This window comes from Balaenoptera physalus (genome assembly GCF_965194825.1).
Source record: "Balaenoptera physalus genome assembly, chromosome: 12".
NCBI classification, from domain to species: Eukaryota; Metazoa; Chordata; class Mammalia; order Artiodactyla; family Balaenopteridae; genus Balaenoptera; species Balaenoptera physalus.
The window spans coordinates 46,820,467-46,844,151 of record NC_138897.1 but is presented as its reverse complement, the minus strand read 5'-3'; the positions used below and the strand labels follow the sequence as shown (position 1 = coordinate 46,844,151).

At 42.2% G+C, this 23,685-nt stretch overlaps 1 protein-coding gene across 3 annotated transcripts in view; it reads left to right on the top strand.

The window, feature by feature from the left end:
• The window catches only part of MAPRE2 (microtubule associated protein RP/EB family member 2), a 161,715-nt gene that overhangs the window by 47,678 nt on the left and 90,352 nt on the right, over positions 1 to 23,685 (top strand). For 2 of the 3 annotated variants that reach the window (XM_082416219.1, XM_082416218.1), the window contains exon 1: positions 12,679 to 12,958. The exons of the other annotated variant lie outside the window; for it this stretch is intronic. In XM_082416219.1, the coding sequence (XP_082272345.1) occupies positions 12,871 to 12,958 (88 nt within the window). In that variant the 5' untranslated portion in view covers positions 12,679 to 12,870. Of the gene's footprint in view, positions 1 to 12,678; positions 12,959 to 23,685 lie in introns of those variants that run through there. 3 annotated transcript variants of the gene reach the window in all.

The following is a 23,685-nucleotide window of genomic DNA, read 5'->3' as shown; positions in this document are numbered from 1 at the left end:
AGGTGTACGGCACAGCAATCCAATATTTGTATACATTGTGACGTGATCACCATAGTAAGTCTAGTTAACATCCGTCACCACACAGTTCCAAATATTTTTCTTGTGTTGAGAACTTTTAAGATGTACTCTCTTAGCAACTTTCAAATATACAATACAGTATTATTAACTATAGGCACCAGGCTGTACGTTACATCCCCAGCACTTACTTATTTTGTAACTGGAAGTTTGTACCTTTTGGCCCCCTTCACCCATTTAACCCACCCCTCACCCCCCACCTCTGGCAACCACCAATCTGTTCTTTGTGTCTATGAGTTTGAATTTGTCATTTTGTTGGGGGTTTTTTTCCACGTATAATTGAGATTATATGGAATTTGTCTTTCTCTGTCTGACTTATTTCACTTAGCATAATGCCCACAAGGTCCATCCGTGTTGTTGCAAATGGCAAGGTTTCCTTCTTCACTATGGCTGAATAATATTTGTGCGTGTGTGTGTGTGTGTGTGTGTGCGCACGCGCACACTCACGCATGCTCATGCGAGCCAGTTTTCTTTATCCATTCATCTGTTGATTAACACTCTGGTTGCTTCCATGTTTTGGCTATTGTAAATAATGCTGCTGTAAATATGGAGGTGCACATATCTTTTAGAGTTAGTGTTTTTGTTTCCTTCAGGTAAATACCCAGGGTGTAATTGTTAGATCATATGGTGATTCTATTTTTAATTTTTTAAGGAAACTCAATACTGTTGTCCATAGTGGCTGCACCAGTCTTACTTTCCCACCAACGGTGCATGAGCATTCCCTTTTCTCCAAAGTCTCACCAACGCTTATTTTTTTTATAATAGCCATTCTAACAGGTGTGAGGTGATATCTCATTGTGATTTTGATTTGCATTTCCCTGATGATTAGTGATATTGAGCATCTTTTCATGTACCTGTTGGTCATCTGGATGTCTTCTTTGGAAAAATGTCTATTCAGATCCTCTGCCCATTTTTTAAAAACCATGTTGCTGGTTTTTTTCCTATTGAGTTGTATGAGTTCCCTGTATATTTTGGTTATTAACCCCTGTCAGATGTATGATTTGCAAGTATTTTCTCCCATTTGGTAGGTTGCCTTTTCATTTTGTGGATGGTTTCCTCTCCTGTGCAGAAGTTTTTTAGTTTGATGCAGTCCCACTTATTTGTGCTTTTGTTACCTTTGTTTTTGGAGTCAAATTAAAAAAATCACCACCAAGACTGATGTCAAGGAGCTTACTAACTATGTTTTCTTCTGGGAGTTTTATAGTTTCAGGTCTTATGTTCAAGTCTTTAATCCATTTTTTAAAATTAATTAATTAATTAATTTTGTGTGTGTGTGTGTGTGCCTGCATTGGGTCTTCGTTACTGCATGCGGGCTTTCTCTAGTTGCGGCGAGTGGTGGCTACTCTTCATTGAGGTGCACAGTCTTGTTATTGCAGTGGCTTCTCTTGCTGCAGAGCATGGGCTCTAGGCACGCGGGCTTCAGTAGTTGTGGCTCATGGGCTCTAGAGCACAGGCTCAGTAGTTGTAGCACACAGGCTTATTTGCTCCGTGGCATGTGGGATCTTCCCGGACCAGGGCTCGAACCCATATCCCCTGCATTGGCAGGCGGATTCTTAACCACTGCGCCACCAGGGAAGTCCCTTTAATGCATTTTAAGTTAAGTTTTGTTTATAGCATAAGATAGTGATCCAGTTTCATTCTCTTGCATGTGGCTGTCCAGTTTTCCCAACACCATTTATTGAAGAGACTGTCTTTCCCTATTGTGTATTCTTGGCTCCCTTGCATAAATTAATTGACCATGTATTTATGGATTTATTTCTGGGCTATATATTCTGTTCCACTGATCTTTGAATCTGTTTTTATGCCAATACCATACTGTCTTGATTACTATAGCTTTGTAATATTGTTTGAAATTGAGACTCATACCTTCAGCTTTGTTCCTCTTTCTCAAGCTTGCTTTGGTTATTTGGGGTCTTTTGCGGTTTCATACAAATTTTAGGATTGCTTATTTCTGGGGAAAATGCCATTGGCAGTTTGATAGGGATTATATTGCATCTGCAGATTGCTTTGGATAGTATGGACATTTTAACAATATTCTTCCAATCCACAACATGGAATATCTTTACATTTATTTGCATATTCTTTAATTCTTTCAATTTCTTTCATCATACTTTCCAATGTGCACGTCTTTCACCTCCTTGGTTAGATTTATTCCTTTATTTTATTATTTTTAATGCAATTGTAGTGGGATTGTTTTCTTAACAGTTCATTATTAGGGTATAAAAATGCAACAGGTTTTTGTATATTGGTTTTGTATCCTGCAACTTTTCTGGATTTATTAGTTCTAACAGTTTTTTTGGTGGAGTCTTTGGGGTTTTCTATGTACTATATCATGCTATCTGCAAATAGTGACAGTTTTACTTCTTCCTTTCTGATTTGGATGCCTATTATTTATTTTTATTGCCTAACAGTATACTATATTAATTCTAAAGTGCTATCTTCAGTAAGGAAGATACCGTCTCCCCAACCCCACCTCAAAAACACACCTACTGCAGCTCTAATTTTTTTTAATCCTAGAGAAATATTCAGTGGCCTGGCTTGGGTCACAGACCTAACCTTGAACCAATCTTTAGGTCCGGGAGGATGGAATATTATAATTGGCAAGCTTTACTAGAATCACAAGGTTTGAAGGAATAGTTCCCAGAAGAAGGAGGGGAAGACAAAAATAATAGAAATGCACTAGACATGCTTTTTGCACTACATGCCATCATGTCTCATTCATATTGATTCCATTGCTGCCTCTTTGAAGGCTGATAACATCCTCATTGAAGAGACTGGAGATGGACCTTTGGGGGAGGGTATGAAAGGCAGGCTGTGTGAGGAGTTAATCCCAAGAATTGATCTCGCTCTCTCAGCTTGCTGTTAACTCATCGTGGTTCCCTATATGTTAAGATCCCTTTGGATTTCCTAGGGGTCTGATTCCTTCACATAGAAATTAAGTGGAAGCTACTTGAAGGTGACCCTTCACGCTTTCATGTGCTATACTCTGTAGTTGGACCCCTCATGCTCATGCCCTATAGCGAGTGTGAATTGAGGAAAGATACTTGGCATTATAAGCTCTTGAGTAAACAAAACATAAGTGCTAATTAAAACATTTCTGATGGAGACTTAGATCTTAATTCATGATTTCCAGTTGCATTCTCTCTCTCTCTTTTTTAATGAAGCTTTTTAAATTTTCTTTTTAAAAATTTTATTTGGATGAGGTCAGAAATTGGGGAATTTCTCTTCCATTACTCACTCTGCTTCCCAGCTGCTGGCCTCATGTTCCCCTGACATGCTTTTGAGGAGCCACCCGTGAGCCATAGTTCTGCCCCACACACACCAGCCTTGTCAGAGAAGCCCCAGGCTCAGGAAAATCCTCCCTCCCAGTGTCCCTGCCATTGGTGGCCTAGGTCCTGAGTAGCTCTGAAACTCTGGAGGCCACTGGTACCTGTTAGAACTCCTGTCTTCCCGTCCCTCCACCTTGGCTTTGAATTCATATTAAGGAGTCTCTTTACTCAGTTGGTACTTTTTAATATCAAAATCAGAAATAAAGTCCAGTGGGCTAGTTAACTTTTGAGAGCCCTAAGGAAATTGTCTCTTGAAAGTTTGTGAGCCTTCTGGAAGATAATTTACTTGTTAATGGTACCTAGAGTCTCTTCCTTTCCTTTGCCCCTCAACTGAGCCCAAGGTGCCTTTTATCCTTTCTCAGTTGTCCTACCCAGTCCGTTCATCAAGATCTGTTTTGTTTAAACGTGGAAATAAAATAGGGGAAGGAAGTAAAGGAATTTCATGAACTTGGGCATGGACACATTTCAGTAAATGTTCAGTAAGAACATTCGACTAGGCATGTCTAGCGTTGGAGGGTTGAATTGTCACAGTCTTAGCAGAGTGAAAATGAAAGCAGATTTCAGCTTTGAAAACAATTACCAAAAAATGCCTGTGGTCTCCTCTGCCCTCCAGAAGATATCAAAGAAATATATATTGATGGTTGAGGCTTACTCAGAAAAAGAAAATAGTTAATCGCTATAAATAAGGGTAAGAAAATTAATTTTCCCTATTAATCACATATACCGCTAACCCCCAATCCTGGTATCTCTTCCTCCCTCCCTCTCCCTTTTCCTTAACCATAATTCTTTTTTAATATATTTTATTTTATTACTTATTTATTTATTTTGGCTGTGTTGGGTTTTCGTTGCTGTGGGCAGGCTTTCTCTAGTTGCGACGAGCGGGGGCTGCTCTTCGTTGTGGTGCACGGGTTTCTCATTGCGGTGGCTTCTCTAGTTGCAGAGCACGGGCGCTAGGTGTGCGGGCTTCAGTAGTTGTGGCACGCGGGCTCAGTAGTTGTGGTGCACGGGCTTAGTTGCTCTGCAGCATGTGGGATCTTCCCGGACCAGGGCTCGAACCCGTGTCCCCCGCTTTGGCAGGCGGATTCTTAACCACTGCGCCACCAGGGAAGTCCTCCTTAACCATAATTTACAACTCTTATCCTTCCAGTCTCCATCCCTTACTGCCATGAATAGTGCTCTCCTATCCTGTCTCTCATCCCCAATCACCTTATTCTCTCTTTCTCCACCCTTTTCCTGGCGTTACTTCCTCGCTCCCTAGACTGAATTGCCTTCAGGACAGCAATCTACCTTCTCTTGCTTCTGTGTCCTGCTGTCTCATCCCTGCTGCTCCCCTAGATTCTAGATTCTCCCCTAGATTCTGCATTCTTGCACCCAGGTTTTGTCAGACCCTAGCGGAAGGCAGCCTGAGCTAGTGAACAAGGATGACAGCTTTGACGCCTGGCGGGTGTGTTCACGCCCAGCTTTCCCACTTCCTGGCTGATAAACTAGCTAAGTTATTTAACTAGCTGCCTCCTCTGACAAACAGGATTTAAAATCCCCCTTTCCTATAAGTTTCTGTGAGGATTAAAAATACCTACCCAATTGAAACATAGCACTTGGTCCCTAAAAAGTACCCAGTAAATATTAGGTGTTGCTATTATCATTGTCTTTGTTGCTGGAGAGGATTCCGCATCTGGACCAATAGATACTGTGAAGCCTGCTGCAGAGTGATGGCTCCTAACTTTGGTTTTAAGCCAAAGTCCTCACAATGGCCGTTCAAAGCCCTGTACATTCTGGTCACTGTGATCTTTTCGACCCTCACCTCCTACAACCACCCTCCTACCCCACAACACACACATCACACACTCAAGTATAAGATTCACGAGGGCAGAGAATTTTGCCTGTTTTGTTCATTTCTGTCTCTCCAGCACCCGTTATTCCCAGCATGTAGTAGGTGTTCAGTAAATGTGTGTTGAGTGAATGACCGAGCCCCAGTACAAATATCATGGCCTTGGTGAAGCTTTTCCTGTCTCTCCAGTCATGGTTGCTCTCTTTTCTATATTCCTGTGCTACTTAATACATTCTTCAATTATAACATTTATCACATTGTATTTTTATGGAAAACATATTTAAAGCTCTTCAGTTTAACCAGATGGTATAATTCAGAAGCACATTTTTACTTAATAGAGTGAAACCTTAAATTGCACAGATTTGATTGATTGATTACAGAAATCATAATGTTCTGCAAGTTTCTGAATTGCGTTCCCATCATGTTCTGTGAGTTATTCCACAAAATTAAGTCCAACCTTGAGAAAATCCAAGAAAAAGCAAATTAGAAAGCAAATTCCAACACACAGAGAAATCTTCCCTTAAGCAATGGCACGTTCTATATTTTGACATTACAGAAGCCTCGCTATTTTACTAGCAAATAGGAAGGAGGCTTGCAAAACCCTGCCTTGTGGACGTATTGGTATGGCTATAATTGTGGCTGATAAATAATCTGCAAAGACAAGTCATCTCAAAAGTCAATCCTGGAAGAGTCCACTTGCTCAGGTTGGTTTTGAAGGAGGGCATTCTTCATCTGGGGGAAAACATTTACCAATTTTTCTTAAATAAAATGCTATTACTAAAAACCAGGAGGCATATACATATTATAGAATTCTCATCAGATCTAAAGGAAGAACTAATAAAATCTTCTATGCCTCAGGGTTAAAGTAGCGAGCAAGGACCACTCTCAAGTACATCTCTATGCCACTGATGTTATTTCAGAGCCAACACCACTGGCTGGCCAATCATGTATTTATTCACTGCTATCATTTTGGGTGTGGAGCATATTTTAAGCCACTGATTGATAACCTGTCCCTGCCATTCCCTACTGGAAAATACCAAGACATACATATGCATGGGAAGATTACTTGTCCCAGGGCAGCAGTGGTGACTGCTAAGTGGAATCTTCTGTCTGCATTCAGAGGCGATAACAATCTAAGGAAGCTCCCCCTCCTCCATCTAAGGTGGTGTGACAGCTGTGAATGCCTTTGACAGCAGTGATTATCAGCTTCAGTGAACACATTTTAACTTGGAAAAGGCATTCGTGATGAGTAGGTACTGCTGGGATGGAATCGGGATTAGCATCCATTCTTGGCTAATGATTTCACATCTTCTCTGCTGTTGTATTTTGGATTTCTCAAATCCAAGGCAATGCAAAATCCCTGTTTTAGACAAATCTCACATGTTGCAGAAATAGACAATGATTTCTGCCAAGATGCAATTATCGTTGCTCTCTGGCCTAAACCTCAAGAGAAACGGGACTGTGCTATAACCTAGGAACTTGGAAAATTAAAATCTGGGTTGGTGCCCAGTTCCATCTTCCTTGATTGGGCCTGTGGACTGGGACGGCGGCTGGTTTCCTTTTTCGCTCGTTGCTCTGGCTCTGTGTCTGCTGGGTCTGCCTTAGTAATCCTGCTCTCCAAACACACATTTTAAATATTCGTTTGACTTTCTGGGGGAAGGGTGGGTCTTGACCCCATAGAAGGGGACACATCTGGTGCCTAACAAGTGCTCGTTAATGAACATATTGGCTCCTCCAATACTGCCGAGAGCTTTTTAGTGCAAATACTTGTTGATGCTAGTTAGTTGCTGACAATATATACATGACCCGTAATTTAATGTCACCTCATTCCTTCAGTATCTTTGTTAGGTCAGAATACTAGTGATCTTGCTAAGAATTACAGTTTCCCTACTTGTTGAAGATTTCTTTATTTTCTTCAGTAATCACTGATGGGTCTGATCTGAAATTCAATCTCTTAAAAATACCTTTGAGAGCACCTTATCAAATCCAGTCAACACTTCTGTGCCCTTATCTGTTTCTTGTTTGTTTTTTTGGGCGCGCCTTGCAGCATGCAGGATCTTCGTTCCCCAACCAGGGATTGAACCTGTGCCCCCTGCAGTGGAAGCATGGAGCCCTAACCACGGGACCGCCAGGGAATTCCCGTTCTCTGCCCTTATCTGATTCAAACGTTCTGTGACATTTGGCCCTAGAGACACCTCCCTCCTCTCTGATACCCACTTCTCCCCTGGGCCCAGTGAAACCACTCCTTCTTGTGATTGGCCCCATCAGGCCAAATCCTTTGCCGTCTCTTTGCAGGCTTCTTTTTTATCACTTAGCTTTTAGAGAGTTCCATCCCAGGCCTTCTCTTTTTCCCTGAGTGAGGGCATCCACACCCTCAGCTTCAATGATCACCCATGAGACAATTTCCTCCAAATCATATGTATCTCCAAGTCAAACATATACGTTCAAAGACCCACATATTCCCTTATTCAACAAATACTTAACGAACACCCACTGTGTGTGAAGCCTGGTGACCAATCATTGTCACCACTAGGATGTCCTGTAGGTACTTCTCTATGTCCAAAACACGCTATGAGAATCTCTCTTCCAGAAGGACAATTCAATCTGTATTTGCCATCTTGATGAATGATACCGTTATCCCCTTGGTCACTCAAGCCACAAACTTAGGATTCACTTGAAATATCTTTCTCCTTCACTGCCCACCCTTAATCCCCATCAACATCGTGCCCACATCCATTTAGTCCAACAAATCATAGCAGTTATTCCCTCTGACTATCTCAGATCTGTGCTTGCTCCTACAACCCCTTGGCTCCTGTCTAAGTTTAGGCCTTCATCACTGTTTGACACATTTTGATCTCCAACATGGGACTTCCCGGGTGGCGCAGTGATTAAGAATCCACCTGCCAGCGTGGGGGACGCAGATTCGAGCCCTGGTCTGGGAAGATCCCACATGCTGTGGAGCAACTAGGCCTGTGCGCCACAACTACTGAACCTGCGCTCTAGAGCCCGTGAGCCACAACTACTGAGTCCACGCGACACAGCTACTGAAGCCCGCACGCCTAGAGCCCGTACTCCGCAACAAGAGAAGCCACCACAATGAGAAGTCCATGCACCGCAATGAAGAGTGGCCCCTGCTCGCCGCAGCTGGAGAGGGCCCGTGCGCAGCAACGAAGACCCAACGAAGCCAAAAATAAACAAACAAACAAATAAATAAATACTCCAACATGTCTTCTATGCTACTGCAGCATCAGACCTTCTTGATATGCAAATTTCACCATGATTTTCCCTCCCTAAAGCACTTCATGGTTCCAAAACACCTTCAGAGTGAAGGTCAAGCTTCATAGCTTGGCCACAGCCCCTCCTGCACCTGGTCCTGGCCCTGTCCCCTGCCATCATGCACTCTGTTTTCCATCCATACTAAACAACTTGCTGTCTCCCGGGGATATCACACCCTTTCGTACCTCTGTACCTAAGTATGTCTGCTTGAGAAGCCCTTTGTCTCCCCTCTACACTACCGTTCCTCTTTTAAATGACAGTAGAGCCTAGTGGAGAAGCATGTCAACTTTGGGGCCAAGACATCCTGGACAAGTTGCTTTTGCTCTTTGAGCCTCAATTTCATCATTAGGGTCATTGTGAGAATCAGATCAGATATTTGTTGAATCAGTGAATTATGTATTCATGTAGTGCCTACTACCTGCCAGCCCTTATGCTGAGAACCGAAGATATAGCAGTGGGCAAAGCAGTGGAAGCCCCTCCCTAAGGGATCTTGTATTCTGTTTAGCACAGAGAAAGTGAACAAAAAAGGTTGTAATTATTACTCACTCAAGGCTTAAGTAATAGCTCCTTGGGGAAACTTTTCAGACCTACTTCCCAGTTTCCATTCTGAATTAGGTGCTCATCTTCTATGGCTCTATATCACACTGTATGGTGCCATTATCACAGCATCATGTTGTGTCATAATTGCCAATATTTTCATCTTGCTCATCTACAACTCTGAGTTCCTTGAGGACAGAACCTGGGACTTTTCTTCTTATTTTACCATCTTGTAGTATACAAGAAATCCTATAAGTGTCAAGTGAATGAGTGAATGAACATTTCAGAGTATGCTTAACTTACTGTTTAAAAATAGCATCTACCGCTAAAGACCATTTGCTATAGGCCAGAGACTGTGTCAATTGCTTCAACTATATCATGTAATTTAATCTTCATGGCAACACTATGAAACCAGTATTATTACACCTACTTCATAGATGAGGAAACTAAATCTTAGAGATGCAGAGTAACTTGCTAGGGTCACATAGCCCGCAGGTGGTGAAACCAAGCCGGGGACCCAAGTCTGCCTGATGCCAGAGCCCCAGCTTCAATCCACGATGCTTGGTAAGAGGAGCCATTTCTCTATGGGGCAGTTGGAGATCTAGGATGATGGTCTGCATATACTTTATTTTAGATACATCTGTGTACATAAGACAAACCTTAACCTACAGTCAGATGTACACAAGACATTTTAGCTTATTTGTGTGTATGTGATCTGTGCGACTCTCTTGGCCCCGCTGAGGGGGATGGGAAATGAAAGGTTTTAAAAAGTTCACAGTATTACAGCCTCTTCCAGTTTAGACTGTATTTGGAGCGCTCCATCTCTTGGGTGAATATTCAGTCTGTTAGATGTCCTCGTCTCTCCCTGGGTTCTCTGCCTCACTGTACCTAGCCACTGATTTTAGCCTCTAGTGTGATGAGGCTGCACCTTGATTGGGGAGGAAGGTGTTGGGGAGACACTCTTTGAAAGCCATCTCTTCCCAGAGTCTCAAATGGGACTTCTGCCTCATTAGGCAAAAGAAATTCCCTTAGGCTGAGAACAAAGCCAAAACCTCTCTAACGTCTCCCTTCAGGGACATGGAGGTGGGAGGTTCTGCTTTTTCCCACTTCCACCTGCTTCTTTCCAACCTTGGGGTTGGAAAGGGTACTCTCCCCGCCCTCTTCCTGCCTGTTTGGCGTTTCCCTCTGTCCTAGCGTCCTCCTTCCCAAAGTGGAATGTGCCTTCCCCTTCTCCCCAGGGCTAAACTGGAGAATGGCTGCCAGGTTACCTGATTTATGGGGAGAGGAATGAAAACACATCTGTTTAATATTTTCCAATTATTACCCCTGTTACCCCTGCATCTCGGAGGGTAATCACAAGTCTCTGGGGGCTCTCTGGGTCCCTTTGGAGTGGGGTGGTTCAGAGCAGTCCTGGAGGAAGACTTACAAGGCTCTTAGGTACCTCCTCCACCTGCCTCACTACCCCTCCCCTTTTAGCCCATTCACCCAAATTCCTGGTCATAGTTCTCGTCTTCATGAACAGCCCAGAAACAGTGGGAGTATTCTCTCCACAAAATTAGCTGGTATAACCAATGATCTATAATACATTCAAATTCTGACAAACATAGTCCCTATGATAACACCAGTTATGTAACCTATTACTTAAATACGGGATCATGGAAAAGAAAGCTATCCGAAAGAGCCCCAAATGAGAGCGTGTGTGCGGAAAACGTTAAATATTTGATTTGTAGACTGTGCCTTTTAACCTCAGACTGTTCCCAAACAAAGGGGAAGCTTTTGTGAAGGGGAACAAATTAGTAAGGAAATTAACAGCCATGGGTCAAGTAACAGAAATAGTAAGAGGAAGTGTTGATCTTTGTAGCAGTAACTACACTCTCATGCCCCTTTAGCTCATTGTGCAATGTGAGGCTTGCTGTGTATCTCTTGTACTTAGATATTTATCTGTTGTACCTTGTGAAGTCTTAGGTCAGAATTGGATCCTTATTGTATGAAAAATAATTCTCATGTAAGCTGAGATATGGATGAAGGAATCAACTTGTGCACTGTGAATTCATTGGAGAAAGTTGAAAATAAAATTATTAAAATATAGTTCAAAAGGAGAATACAGAATAGGAAAAAATGCCCCCTTATTTAAGATTATCATTACCATCTGGGTTGTAAACCATTTGACTCTAATTCTAGAAGCTTGATGCCAGAAATAACTTATTACCAGGGAAATATGCTGGAGAATTGTCAGGAATGACAAATTTTTTTACTTGTTTTAACATCTGTATCACAAAATGATAAAGCTGGTAAGCCATACAATGATGTGAAGGCATGAGCCTAGTACTTTCTGCTACATATATTTATTCTGTCTTTTACATTCCAATTCTCCTTCCTTTCCCACCCCCCAAAGGGTCAGAGACCACTTTTGATAAGCAGAGAATCCTTCAAACTCCCTTCTTCTTTCTGAAGGAAAGCACTGGACACATCTGGAATCTGTTCAGAATTTATAATCTAATCCATACACTTTGCACAGTACTAGCAATTCTATTCACGGCTCTCTTTTCACAGTGGTCATGTTGAGAAGTACATAAAGTACTTGATTCTTACCTTGATCTATAACATTTATGAGTTCACATTAAACATAGACCACCACTGTCCAATCACATTGATAAAAGCATGTCATTTTGAAGTTCCAGTTCACTACTTCCTGGCTGTGTGACCTTGAGCATGTTGCTTAATCTCACTAGTTTACTCATCTTTAAAATAGGGATGGTAATAATAATAGTACCTGGCTCCTAGCCAATGTATTTGAAAGCTCCATTGCAATGATACAGAACAGCTTGAATGTTGAGAGCCTCCAAATACTAAATTGGATGTTCACGTGTTTAATTCAAAGAAAATAAAATACATGACAAGGATTTAATTATGTGTATCAGGAGACAGTATAAGAATTTGAATTGGGAGGTCGTGGGTAATCATGATGTTCTAAGATGGTGGTTATCTTTTTTTTTTTTTTTAACTCTCTTTGGGGATTCTTTTGTGCAGAAAATCTCTTAATTTGCAATCTTTGATCTTCTCATTATTAACGTAAAGGTATACTGATTAGAAGGAAATGCAGCTTCCTCTTAGCTTTTCAGGTTTGGGGCTACTTTTGGGGAGGCGGTCGCTGCTGTTTGGAGAATGGGGGAGGAACCTGGAAGTTTTAACCCCTTAGTCTGATATACTTTCTAGAAGGAGGCTACCAGGTCGTCTTATATTTTTCTGAAACCAGACGGAGTTTAATTTTCATGACACAAGAACTTGGTATTGAAGGAGTTAAAGGGTCTCCCACACCCCTCTGCCTGAATCGTTCTTTTGTGTACACAGCTGCAGTGGGAGCTCGGGTTGGAAAGGAAATGGTTAGAGGAAGAGCTGGTTTTCAGACCCAGGCGAGTCTGCGAGGGGGGCCGGGGGTGGCCTGGGGTTTTACATGCCAGATGTAGGCCTGCCCGGGTGCCTGCTTGGAGCCGCTGGCGTGGTCACGCCGGGGCCCAGCGCTAATCAAGACGAGGTGATGAGTTAGCGCGTTGCTATGGGGATGGGCCGGGCCACGTGACCAGGGTGCTGCTGCCGGCGCTCTGACGTCAGCAGCCGGGAGGGCGGGCCTCGAGAGGGCGGGGCGGGATCCGAGGAGGAGAAGGGAGCTGCGAGCAGCGAGCAGGCGGCAGGCGCGGTCTGCGCGAGGAGCAGGCGAGCGGGAAGGCGAGACGCAGCCACCTTCCTCACCAGCCAGCCCACAGCGGTTTGTTCCCATCCTCGGGAGTGCGCCAATGCCCGGGCCGACCCAAACCCTGTCCCCAAATGGCGAGAACAACAACGACATCATCCAGGATAACGGGACCATCATTCCTTTCCGGAAGCACACAGTGCGCGGGGAGCGTTCCTACAGGTAATGGGGCTGGCACGGGAGCGGCGCCGGGCGGGGGACCGCGGCGGGCGGGCGCGCGGAAGTCCGCCCGTTATATAATGGAGCAGACGCTGCCCCCGGACCCGGCTGCAGACGGGCGTTTGTAAAGGCGGTTGTGATTATTTGCTCTCTGTTTCCATGTGTCATGTTGGGTGTGCACGGAGGCTTCCCGATTGCAGATGGAAAGCATTTTGTGAATAGGTTTGCTGCCTGCAAGGGGTCTCCCTCCATCTCTTTCCTTCCACATTGATTTCAAAATGCAAGCAATTTTCTCCCCCTCTCCAAAGGGAGACAGGCTGGAGCACTTCCTTTCCTCCTTCCTTTTTAGATTTTAAAGGAACCATGAGGTAGGCTGTGCCTGAAGACAGGGAACCAGGAGGATGGTGAGGAAAAGGTTTGCGCTTGCCCGGGTGTGCGTGTGTGCAGGAAAGATGGAATCCTCTAGATGAAGCAGCAGTCTGTGATGTTGAACCGCCAGATTGATGGAGCTTTGTAAGAATTCTGCTCGCTGATTGGTGCAAGGATTGACAGCAGAGGTCACGGTGTCAGACATTCACCAAAATTTTCTCCATAGAACCCAAGGTTTATTAGAAAGAGACTGGACTGCAATGGACCTGAAAAGAACTGGGTGCCGTTATGCATTTTCTTAGGAGTTTATGGCCTCCGCATGGGTGGGGGAGCCCGCCCTTCTTATTTACAGTAGGAAGGTAATTCCTGGTATTTTGCTGAGGTCTGATTTGAGGATGGGACTGATCTTGGTCATTGTGTTGTGAGCCTTTTGATTAATGAGGCAGCCTGTACGGTTGGCATCGTTTTTACATTAGCATATCTGGCAATATGTTCTAGTAGATAAGCTCATTAAAATTGTTTGCATTGTTTGATAAGGATAACAATGTAATGGAGAATGCAGCTAGAGTCTAATGCAGCTCAAGGCCAGACTTTAAGGGAGACTGATAGCTTCGCTCATATTTCCTCTGAAGTTCTTTTGTACTGGGGTAGTTATTTTTAAATGTTACCTTGATAACCGCTAACAATGCTTTTGCTTTGAGGCAGAGCACACATACCTCTGAAATGCATCCTCTCAGCGAGCAACAGGAAATAACTTTTTTTTTTTTTTTAATGCCTTCATCTAAACATTCAGATGGTATTATGGGCAGACTAGTCTGTGTGTGTATAAATATTGCATATTTTAAAAATAGAGCCAAAAGTACCCCCACATCCTCTCTCTTTGACCAAAGAAATGCTATGAGCTGACTGAAAAAAAAAAATTATAAGCAATCTTTGCCCTGTCATCTCTGGCAGTTACATAAATACTGGGAGTTAATTTTGGCTGTGCCCATGAGGTCACCAAAATCTCATGCCTATGGTTCCAAGTAATATGTTGACATGGCATCCTTAGAGATTCCAAGTGCTTGTTAAAGCAAGCACTCAATATAAACCAAAATTGGTTAATATAAATTTGCTTAATATAAACCAAAATTGGTCCACAACCTCTGGGACTCTCCTTTTGGAGACCCATGAGACTGGAACTTTGGGTCCCTTTTCTCCTTTACTTCTCTCCACCTTTCTCTGGACATTCCAAAGCTTAAAGTAGAATTTAAAAACAAAAACAAAAACAAAAACTCTGAGTTGCTTTTAAACCGCACTTATTTAAACTGCTCTTATAGGTAATAAATTTGAAGCCCATATTTCTTCAGTGATTTCATCTCTGGCACGTAGGTAGCAATTGCTTTTAAGACAGAGTTCGAATTTTACCACATGGGCCGAACGAAGACAGTTGTCTGGTTGGGTTTTATTAGTCATATGAACTAACTTGCAATGGCAGTGGAAAAATCATTTGGTAGAAAGGTTAAATGCTACCTTTTGTTGATGAATTATTGCTTTAAAATAAAAATTTATTCACCTTTTAAATTCAGTCCAAGTTATGATTTCCATTTCCTGAACTATTTCCAGTTTGCTGTGTGAGTCCCTGTATGGTACCTGAAATTATGTGAAAAACAAAGCTGAATTTAAGTAAAGATCTGACTGAGCAAAATCTTACGTCACTAAGAGCATCATTGCCTTTGTGTTTTATATAATAGGAGTATTGGATGCTATAGTGAGAGATGTCATAGGTTAAATGAAGAAAGAAGACTCCAAAATTACATTTGTATTGTGTTATGTAAAGAGTGCACATGGAGACAGACACACTTGATATTTTCCTTGGTCTGCTTTTCTTTCAAAGTGGATGACCAATGTAGTATAACTACCGCTTATTTTTTTGGAGGGGTGGAGGGGAAGGAAAAATGTGACACGTTTTTCTATCCAGGAAATGTTCCATAATTATTTTGGCGTCCTGAGGTTGGAGTAATATTGCCATTTAATTGCTGAGGAAGCTTGGAAGGCAATTTGAAAGCCAGAGAAGAGATTTAACCACATAAGTTTTATTTTGGCCGTAGGTTCATTTTGGCGCCCAACAATGAGGTGAGCTTGAGAGTTCTGTTGGAGTGCCATGGAGGGGCCTGAGTCAGCCGAGAGCCCTGGGAGTATCACAGGGAATTCTCTTTGTGGTTCCTTTGCTGACTTCTAGGTAGGGCCCCAGCAGGTCCTTCAATCTTTGGCTTTATTTTCTACATTTGCTTATTACATATAGACTCTCTCATCACATTCTTATAAAAGTTTTTGTGAAGTTAACTTCAAATATTTAAAACAAACACCATCTTAAAAGAGGTATGTAAATATAAGAAGAGTGCAGTTATTACTGAAAGGGGACTCTTCCAGGTACTCCAGGACAAGAACACCGCTCACCTGACTGGGAGCTCAGGTGAGAGGAGAAGCAGACACCCAGAGAACAATACTGTTCTTTCCGGCTCCATCTGGGGGCAAGTGGTCACTCTTCCCAGGAGGAGACATTATTGTCATAACATTTGCATGAGATTGTTTATAAATAAGGATCAAATATGGTTCACAACCCAGATATCTTGATCCAGGTATCTCTTGGTATAAACAGAGCCCATTTTTACAGCCTGGCCTAGAGTGAGTGGTAAATCATTATCGAAACAGAGTGCACTTCGATTAGTAGAGTAAGTTTCCTTTAGAAAATTACCCTTCCATTAGCAATTTCACTTGAAAAGAGCAAGTGCAAAAATGGCTCAGCAGAACTGACTGGATGTGTTTCCACAGCTCATGTCCACTCCTGTGTGATCGCCTTCTCAGCCCCAGCTTCCTCGTTGCATTTATGAGCGATAGAAATCCATATATTTTAAGAGCTGCCTAAAAAACAAATGTGGTGTGGGCCATCTGAGGTGACGCTGTTTAATTCACAGAGCGAACAAGTCGTGCTCTTGCTCTCCTGGGAGGGGCGACTCTCTCTAGCTCTGCTTCACGCAGATGCTCGTAGGAAATGAAATTTATTAACTGGCCCTCTGCCCACTGCATCTTTGTTTGCATACTCCAGGCGTTTAAGAATGAATGTATAAGTCCAGAGGACTGGTTCCACATGGGTGTTTGAACACGCAACTACAGTAGCATGTGTTTCTGAATACTTAAAAAAAAAAAAAATTACTTGGCCCCAGGCAATGGACTGTAAAGAAAAACACAATGAAAACTTAAGCCTAAAACATTGGCTCTGACATCCAACTTTGCCAGTTTTGAAAACTGAACTCATGGTAAGGAAAACAAAAAGAAATATTGTGTGTGTGTGTGTGTGTGTGCGCACATGCATGTGCACAAAAGATAGTTGTGAAAGCGTGTTCTGTTTAATAGAAGCTATTGTAACACGCCTCACTTTAACCAGAATGTAGATTTCAGATCACATTCCCCCAAATAGCAGCTGCAGACAGCAGAAGTCTCCTTCATACATCTCCATTATGTATGTATTAGTATCATCTGGGTTTACTGCTGTCATAGGAGGTTTTTGAAAACAGTGATTTTTGTCCTTAACATTTTTCTTAGTATTTTTAAAGGGTTACTTGATGCTTTGATTATTAGGTGCCCAATTTTTGAACTTCTTTTCAGGGTCCTTTGTCAGGGCGTCTGTTAAGGGGATGGTCTTCCCGGTGCCCTTGGTGAGAGGCTCACCCCTGTTCAGCAGTGGTTGTCACTGGTCTTATCTCTTTACGGTGCATTATCTTAGCAGAACAGTGGTTTGAGATGGTCCTCTGCATTTAGGAGGTTGATTTCCATATTCAGTATCTTTCCTATATATTCAGAGACCTCTCGAAGCTGCATTGAATAATCCCTTAGATCAGTGGAGGGGGAAATACCGGGACTAATCTTAATATTCCGTTTGGTTTGGAGAATTAATTTGACAAACGCTTGAGAGTCTTACTCTGGCCAAGCTCTCTGCCAGATGCCCCTTCAAGGACCTTGAGTTCTATTTCAAAGTCAGATGTGTGAGCTGTTCATTTTGTAACAGGTTTACTTTGTTGTGAATATTTGGCTTGGTCTGATAGCAAACGTGTGTTGCACTTCCTGAGCCCACAGTGAGTCAAAGTAGAAAAAGACACCCTCAAGGCCAGTGTGCTATAGGAAGCTGAGACATTGGTGGAGACCAACAATTTGGGTGAAAAGAGAGTGCAGGCTTTAGAATCAGAATTTTCATTGGCCTGGCGAGGCACATATTGGGCAGAAGCGGAGAGTAGGGCAGGAGCATTGGAAGGCAGGAAGGTGACCGGAACTTGAAAATAGAAAGCCATTGAAAGCACATTAATTGGAAGACAACATAGTGAAAACAGAGGTGCTTGCTGGAATTGAGCTCCCGTTTTGCAGTGAGAGTTGAAAAGAAAATGGAATCCTCCAGTGCCCCACCCTGCAGTGTCCAGAATTCCTAGAGAATACTTAGTTTGCTCTAGTAGAGAGAACTCTCCAGCTCTAGTGTAGGTAGATGTTCCTGGCTCAAGTCATCTTTCCCTCAGTAGAACCAATCAGGGCAACTTCTTCCCATAACAGGATTGGTACTTAGGTCAGATGGTGGCTTGTATTTACAGATGCCCACTTCATAGTTACCGGGCTAAAGAGATGGCTGTTGTATAGAGTTTACACTACTTTGATCCTCCCAAACTCCCCAGGCTAATTCGAATTTTACTCACTTGAACCAGCACAGACTTATTTAAAGCATTATCTTGTTTTTTCTAAAGGAGCGGAAGGTGGTGATAGATGCATAGGATGGTCAAGCTGATGGCTACTTTTAGTGATGGATGCTTTTGTGTAATTTATCTAATAAAGGAAATGTAACTAGAGCTCAGTCTTTTTCTTTTTTCTAGACCTCATTTGCTTCGGGCAGGTAAAATGTGCCAAAAGAGCCAGATTTGGGTTATGACTTGGAACAGAAGAGGAATAGGGCAAGAGACTTGAAAATGAAGAGTACGCGTTATACAGTGTGCTTTGGCAGAAGTCTGTAAAACTTGGGATCTTGCGTACAGAATTGGTCCCGAGGTTTATGGCCAGGGCTTGTTGTTATATCATCCTTAACATGACAGTGCTCTTCCTATGAGGCACACCGTTTTATTTTTCCTAGAAATAGTGTTTATTTTTCTTTTATAACACATTAATTCTTTGTTCTTAAGAGAGCCTACCCTGGCAAAGCCCTGAGAGGTAATTCGTCAAAAATGCCAGCGGCATTGACATCTCAGGGCGGTGTTCTTGGGTTCACAGTTCTACTTTGGTTACAAACAGTAGTCTCCCCTCATGCAAGAGCCCTCCTGGTTCCGCGCAAGGTTTGCATTTGGTGCTCAGCAAATCAGGAGAAGGCGCAGCCACTAACATGGGCCCCTCTTCCCCCACCCCAGTCTACTTCCATTTTGTCATTTTGGAAAGCCAAAACGTGTTTTCAGGTTATTAATAATAAAATCTTTTAAATTTCCACTCTTAAATAATTACACAATTATTGTTGTATTAAAATTTAAGAAAGAATTCCGGCAATCTAGGAATCTGTTCTTTCAGCAAACTTACGGGGTTCCTTCTATATGCCAGGCTCCATGCCAGGCACTTGAATTCAGAGATAAATCATGCACAGCCCCTTCTTGAAAAGCCTCTAGTACTGGGGACAGCAGGCAGGAAGGCAGCGCTTGACGGAAGGAATCTGAGGTGAAGAGATACCTCTGACCCCAAGAAAGTAATTCTGTGATTCTTGTGCTGATACTCGGCCAGGGCAAAATTACCAGTCCTGTAATTTTCAGAAGCTCTTAGAAATGGTGCATGTAAATAAAAACTATGTTTGAGTATGTGTGTTCCCTACCACGACCTCAGTGTATACGTTTTTATACAGCCCCAAGGCACAGGTTTGAGCATTGTTGAGTGACCTATGTGGTGGGAAGGTAGTCACTTGGGGAAAAGTAAAAGGCTTATCTCTTTTGATCCCCCAAGTTTTATATTTGTACTGACCATCACTATGTTTAAAATAGTACAGTATACTAACTTTTATGTAAAGAAAATTTATATATTCATATTTCCTTGATGTGCATGGAGAAACTGAAGGAATATAGACTAATCGCAGTGGAACTGTACAGACAGTCCCTGGGTACCTTTCTTTGTTTAAAAAAAAAAACTTGCAACTATGTAAATGCACTACCTAATCAATCAATGGTGTTTCATTTAACACCTTAGTAGCATTTTAAAAATTAAATGAGTTTTGACTTTTAACAGTGAGTTGTACGTGCTGAAGTGTGTTGGGAAGCATCTCAAAATATCATGGACTTGTTGAAGTCACATGGATGATATTAAAGATTTGCCTAACGCAAGTACCACCCTTTAAAACGTCGCAAATCACAGATGAAACGTGCTCCCACAGCATCCGCCCCTTGAGGTTTCACACATAGCAATGCATAGTCCATGTTTTGTTTCATTTTCCCCAGAGGCCATCGGAGCGTGATCAGTATCGTTTTTTTTGTGATGCGGCCAGCCTGCTTAGTATTCTCCAGGAATCTTGCACTAACCGCAAAATAATCCTCTGTGAGGATTCTTTGTCAGTATCCTCTTTGGATGTTTCTCTCCTCATTTATTGAGCACCTGGTGTGTGTCAGGTATTGTGCAGGGGCCCTTAAAAATGTGAGATTGCGGGTTATGGCCATTTTTTAGCCACTCTGCTGCTGTCCTCTGCCCCAAGCCCCACCCCCTGCCCCCAGCTCTGAGTCTGACTCCCCCCCCTTATGGAAGTTATTGAGCAATATCTGGCCTTGATGGGACCCCCCGCGGTCGTGCTAGACACCAGCCAGGAAACAGGCCATCTGCATTCACCAGCCCTGCCTGCTCCTGCCCCTCCCCCACCCGTCTGGGTGAAGGCTGAGTGGATCCCATGGAGACTGACCAATTAAGAAGAAACAATAGGAGAGCTCTGAATACATTATCCCAGCTATAGGGACCTGCTGCTCACCGGCGGCAACCACGAAATAGAAAGCTTGTGGAGCTCGTGAGCCAAGGTCTCTGCTAGAAAAGGAGGAAGCGGAAGAGGGAGTGATCGGTGGGTGCCGTGGGGTGGAGAGAGCAGCGCAGGATGAGGGCTTCTTGGGGTGGATGTGTCAGCCCCTCCCCTTCCCCCCTGGCTTCCCATCTCTTTCTGTGTCTGGGGGCCTAGTACATCTGTCCCTCCAGCACGTATTCTCCAGGGAGAAGGAAAAAGAGATGAGAGTCATCAGCCGCCTAGGCAGGGGGCTGAGGACAGGAAGGCATGGGGACCTGTAAGTCTTTCCAACACCCCTTAGAGGGGCTGGCAACACACAATAAATGGAAAAGCAGGTTTGGTGTTTGGGAAGCCGGTTTGTCTTTCCCTGGAATTTCTGACAGGCAGATAGCATTGTCATATCACCGACTTTAGGATGTCAGTGTGAATAACTGTGAACATACTTGCAGGCTGTGTGATGAGTGTCACTGCTACCTCACCTCCCATTCAAAACTTAGTCTACCTCCCATTAAGACCAACTGGGGCTCTCAAAGTCCCAGATGGCTGCTCAGAGAAGCAGGGAGCGGTAGCAGGCAAAGCTTGGGCTCTGGCATGAGACTTACTCTGCCACCCCTTTCTAACTGTTTCATCCAGGGTGAATTTTTTTAGCCTCTCTAAGCCTCATTTTCCTAATGTGCTAATGGAAATAATAATAGCATCAACCTCACAGTTCTTAATGAGGACTTAAATGAGATACGGAATATAAAGTATACCAAGCAGTGAATGGTGCAAAAGTAAATGCCTTTAAAAATGTTAGCTAGTACTGTTGCTTGTAATTTCAATGTACCCTTTTACCCTGTCTTTATAATAACTATGACCTTTGTGTCGTCGGTACCTGTTACAATACCTGGCACATAGCAGATGTTCATTAAAAGTCCAAATTCAGTCTGGGAAAAATTCAAACAAATTATACTCTGCTGTCCCCCACCTTGCCAACTTTATTAAGAATTAATTTTACGTACCATAAACTGTATCCATTTAAAGTATATGATTCCATGAGTATTGATAGTATGTATGCCTTTGAAGCCATCACTCCCAAAAGATTCCTGGTACCCTTTGCAATTCATATCTCTTCTGTCCACAGCCCCAGGCAACCACTGCTCTGCTTTCTGTCACTGTAAATTAGACTACATTTTATATAAATGGAATCATACAAATTGTACTCTTTAGTGTCTGACTTCTTTTACTCGGCATAATGATTTTGAGATTCATCCATGTTGGGTTTACCAGCAGATCATTACTTTTTGTGGCCAAGTAGTATTCCACTGTATGGCTATACCATATTTTATCAATTACCAGCTTGTGAACATTTGGGTTGATTCCAGTTCTTGGCAATTATGAATACAACTTCTATGAATATTCATGTATAAATCTTTGTGGATCAAATGTTTTCATTTCTCTGAGGTAAATATCTAGGAGTGGAGTGTTTGGGTAATATAATTGGTGTTTAAGAAACTGCAAATAGTTGTCCAAAGTGGTTGTACCATTTCACATTTCTACCAGAAGCGTAGGAGAGTTCCAGTTGCTTTACATCCTTGTCAACACTTGGTATTGTCAGTCTTTTCAATTTGGCCATCCTTACAGATGCGTACAGGTATACCGTTGAGATTTTAAGTTATATTTTTTTGATGATTAATGATGTTCAGTGTCTTTTATGTGTTTATTGGCCATTTGTATATATTCTTTAGTGGAGAATGTGTTCAGATCTTTTGCCTGTTTAAAAAAATTAGTTGGTTTATTGTTATAAGAGGATTATAAAAAGTATAACCTGGATACTATCATATAGTCTTGACTTAGTCTTGACTTAGATTTTAATGGGTTTGAGTCTTGTGTTTTTAACCTGAATATAATACCTGTCAAGAAAAAGAACAGTTTTTTCTACATGTTCTTTATCCCCACTGCCTTTTCTAGCAATTAGGTCCAGCTCTTAGTAAATACATATTAAATGATTCTATTAAAATAGACTGCAAAATAATAACAGGATCATTATATTAACTCAGGGAAAAACCACTAAATCCACTTAAAAAGTTATATTAAAGAGTTAAATTTTGGAGCTGTGTTTTCTTTGGGGCCTTGATAGATATGAGATGCTCTTTTAACTCTGTGGGGAAGAACCCTGTAATTCTGTAGATACTCTTTTCTTTCTATTGAGTGTTCCCTTAACACCGTATGAAACTTTCTGCTATTGAATTTAAAAGGAAAATGTGTGTGGAAACGTTTTCTTCTTTAAAGACAGCAAGGAGCCATTTTCATACTTTCGAAATTTTGCCCAGGATAATCAAAGCATTACATGCCTTCCCCGCCTTTTTTTTTTTTTTTTTTTTTAAATCTTGCTCACTCCTTTTCATTCTATCTAATTTGGCATTTTTGTTGTCGTTGCCAGTTTGACTCCTGACTTCTCAAAACCCCTAAGGAGAAATTGCCTCAAGTAGAGTTTAGAAACTGAGAAGCAAAAGCTCAGTAAGGTCCTAGGTTTACCTGAAAGGATCTGCTGAGGGCCCTTGTGATTTTTGAAAGGGTAGCAATGCTTGGCTTCCAGAATCTTTGCAGCCGAAAACCAAATTTCTTAACCACATATGTTTCAAAACCCAAAGATACTATAAAATAAAGGTCACTTGTGACTTCACAAATGCCATAGGTCTACTAGTAGATTTTGAGTGCAACTTCTTTCATCTATCACTTATTCATTTCATTGCAAAACCATGAGGCCAGATTCCAGATGAATTACTGCTTCTAGGATGGCAGTAATCTCTTGCTGTCTAGGTCATAGATGATTATTTTCTGTGTTCTGTTTAGGACTGAGCAAGTTATAGCCACTCGAGGATCAGTTGAGAGTTGAAAGTGTTCTTTTTGCTTTAATTGAGGTTGTTCCATGAAAGGAAGCCAAATACCACTCGACAGGACATCCTGTGATTCCCTTAGTTTACGATGGCCAAGAACATGACTTTTTTTTTTAAAATAAGATGATTGCTTGCTTCCTTTCCTGTTAACAAGGGAGCCCAGAACCGATGGTGTCCATTTGGCTTTAAGGGCAATAACTAGCAAACAACTAAACCTCGCTCCAAAATCACCTAAAGAATTATAGGACATGGAAGAACGTCCAGATCTTTTTATGTGAGCCAACAATGATTTGGTCATTGTTCGCATTTAAGTGACTGCCGGTTCTGTTGTCCTGAAATAATAACTGAAAAAGAGAGGAAACTAGACCAAACTAGAAGTACTAGGAATTAAATATGTTAACATAAAATCTGGAATCGGGTATATTATGGTATATCTGAACAATGAAGTGTAG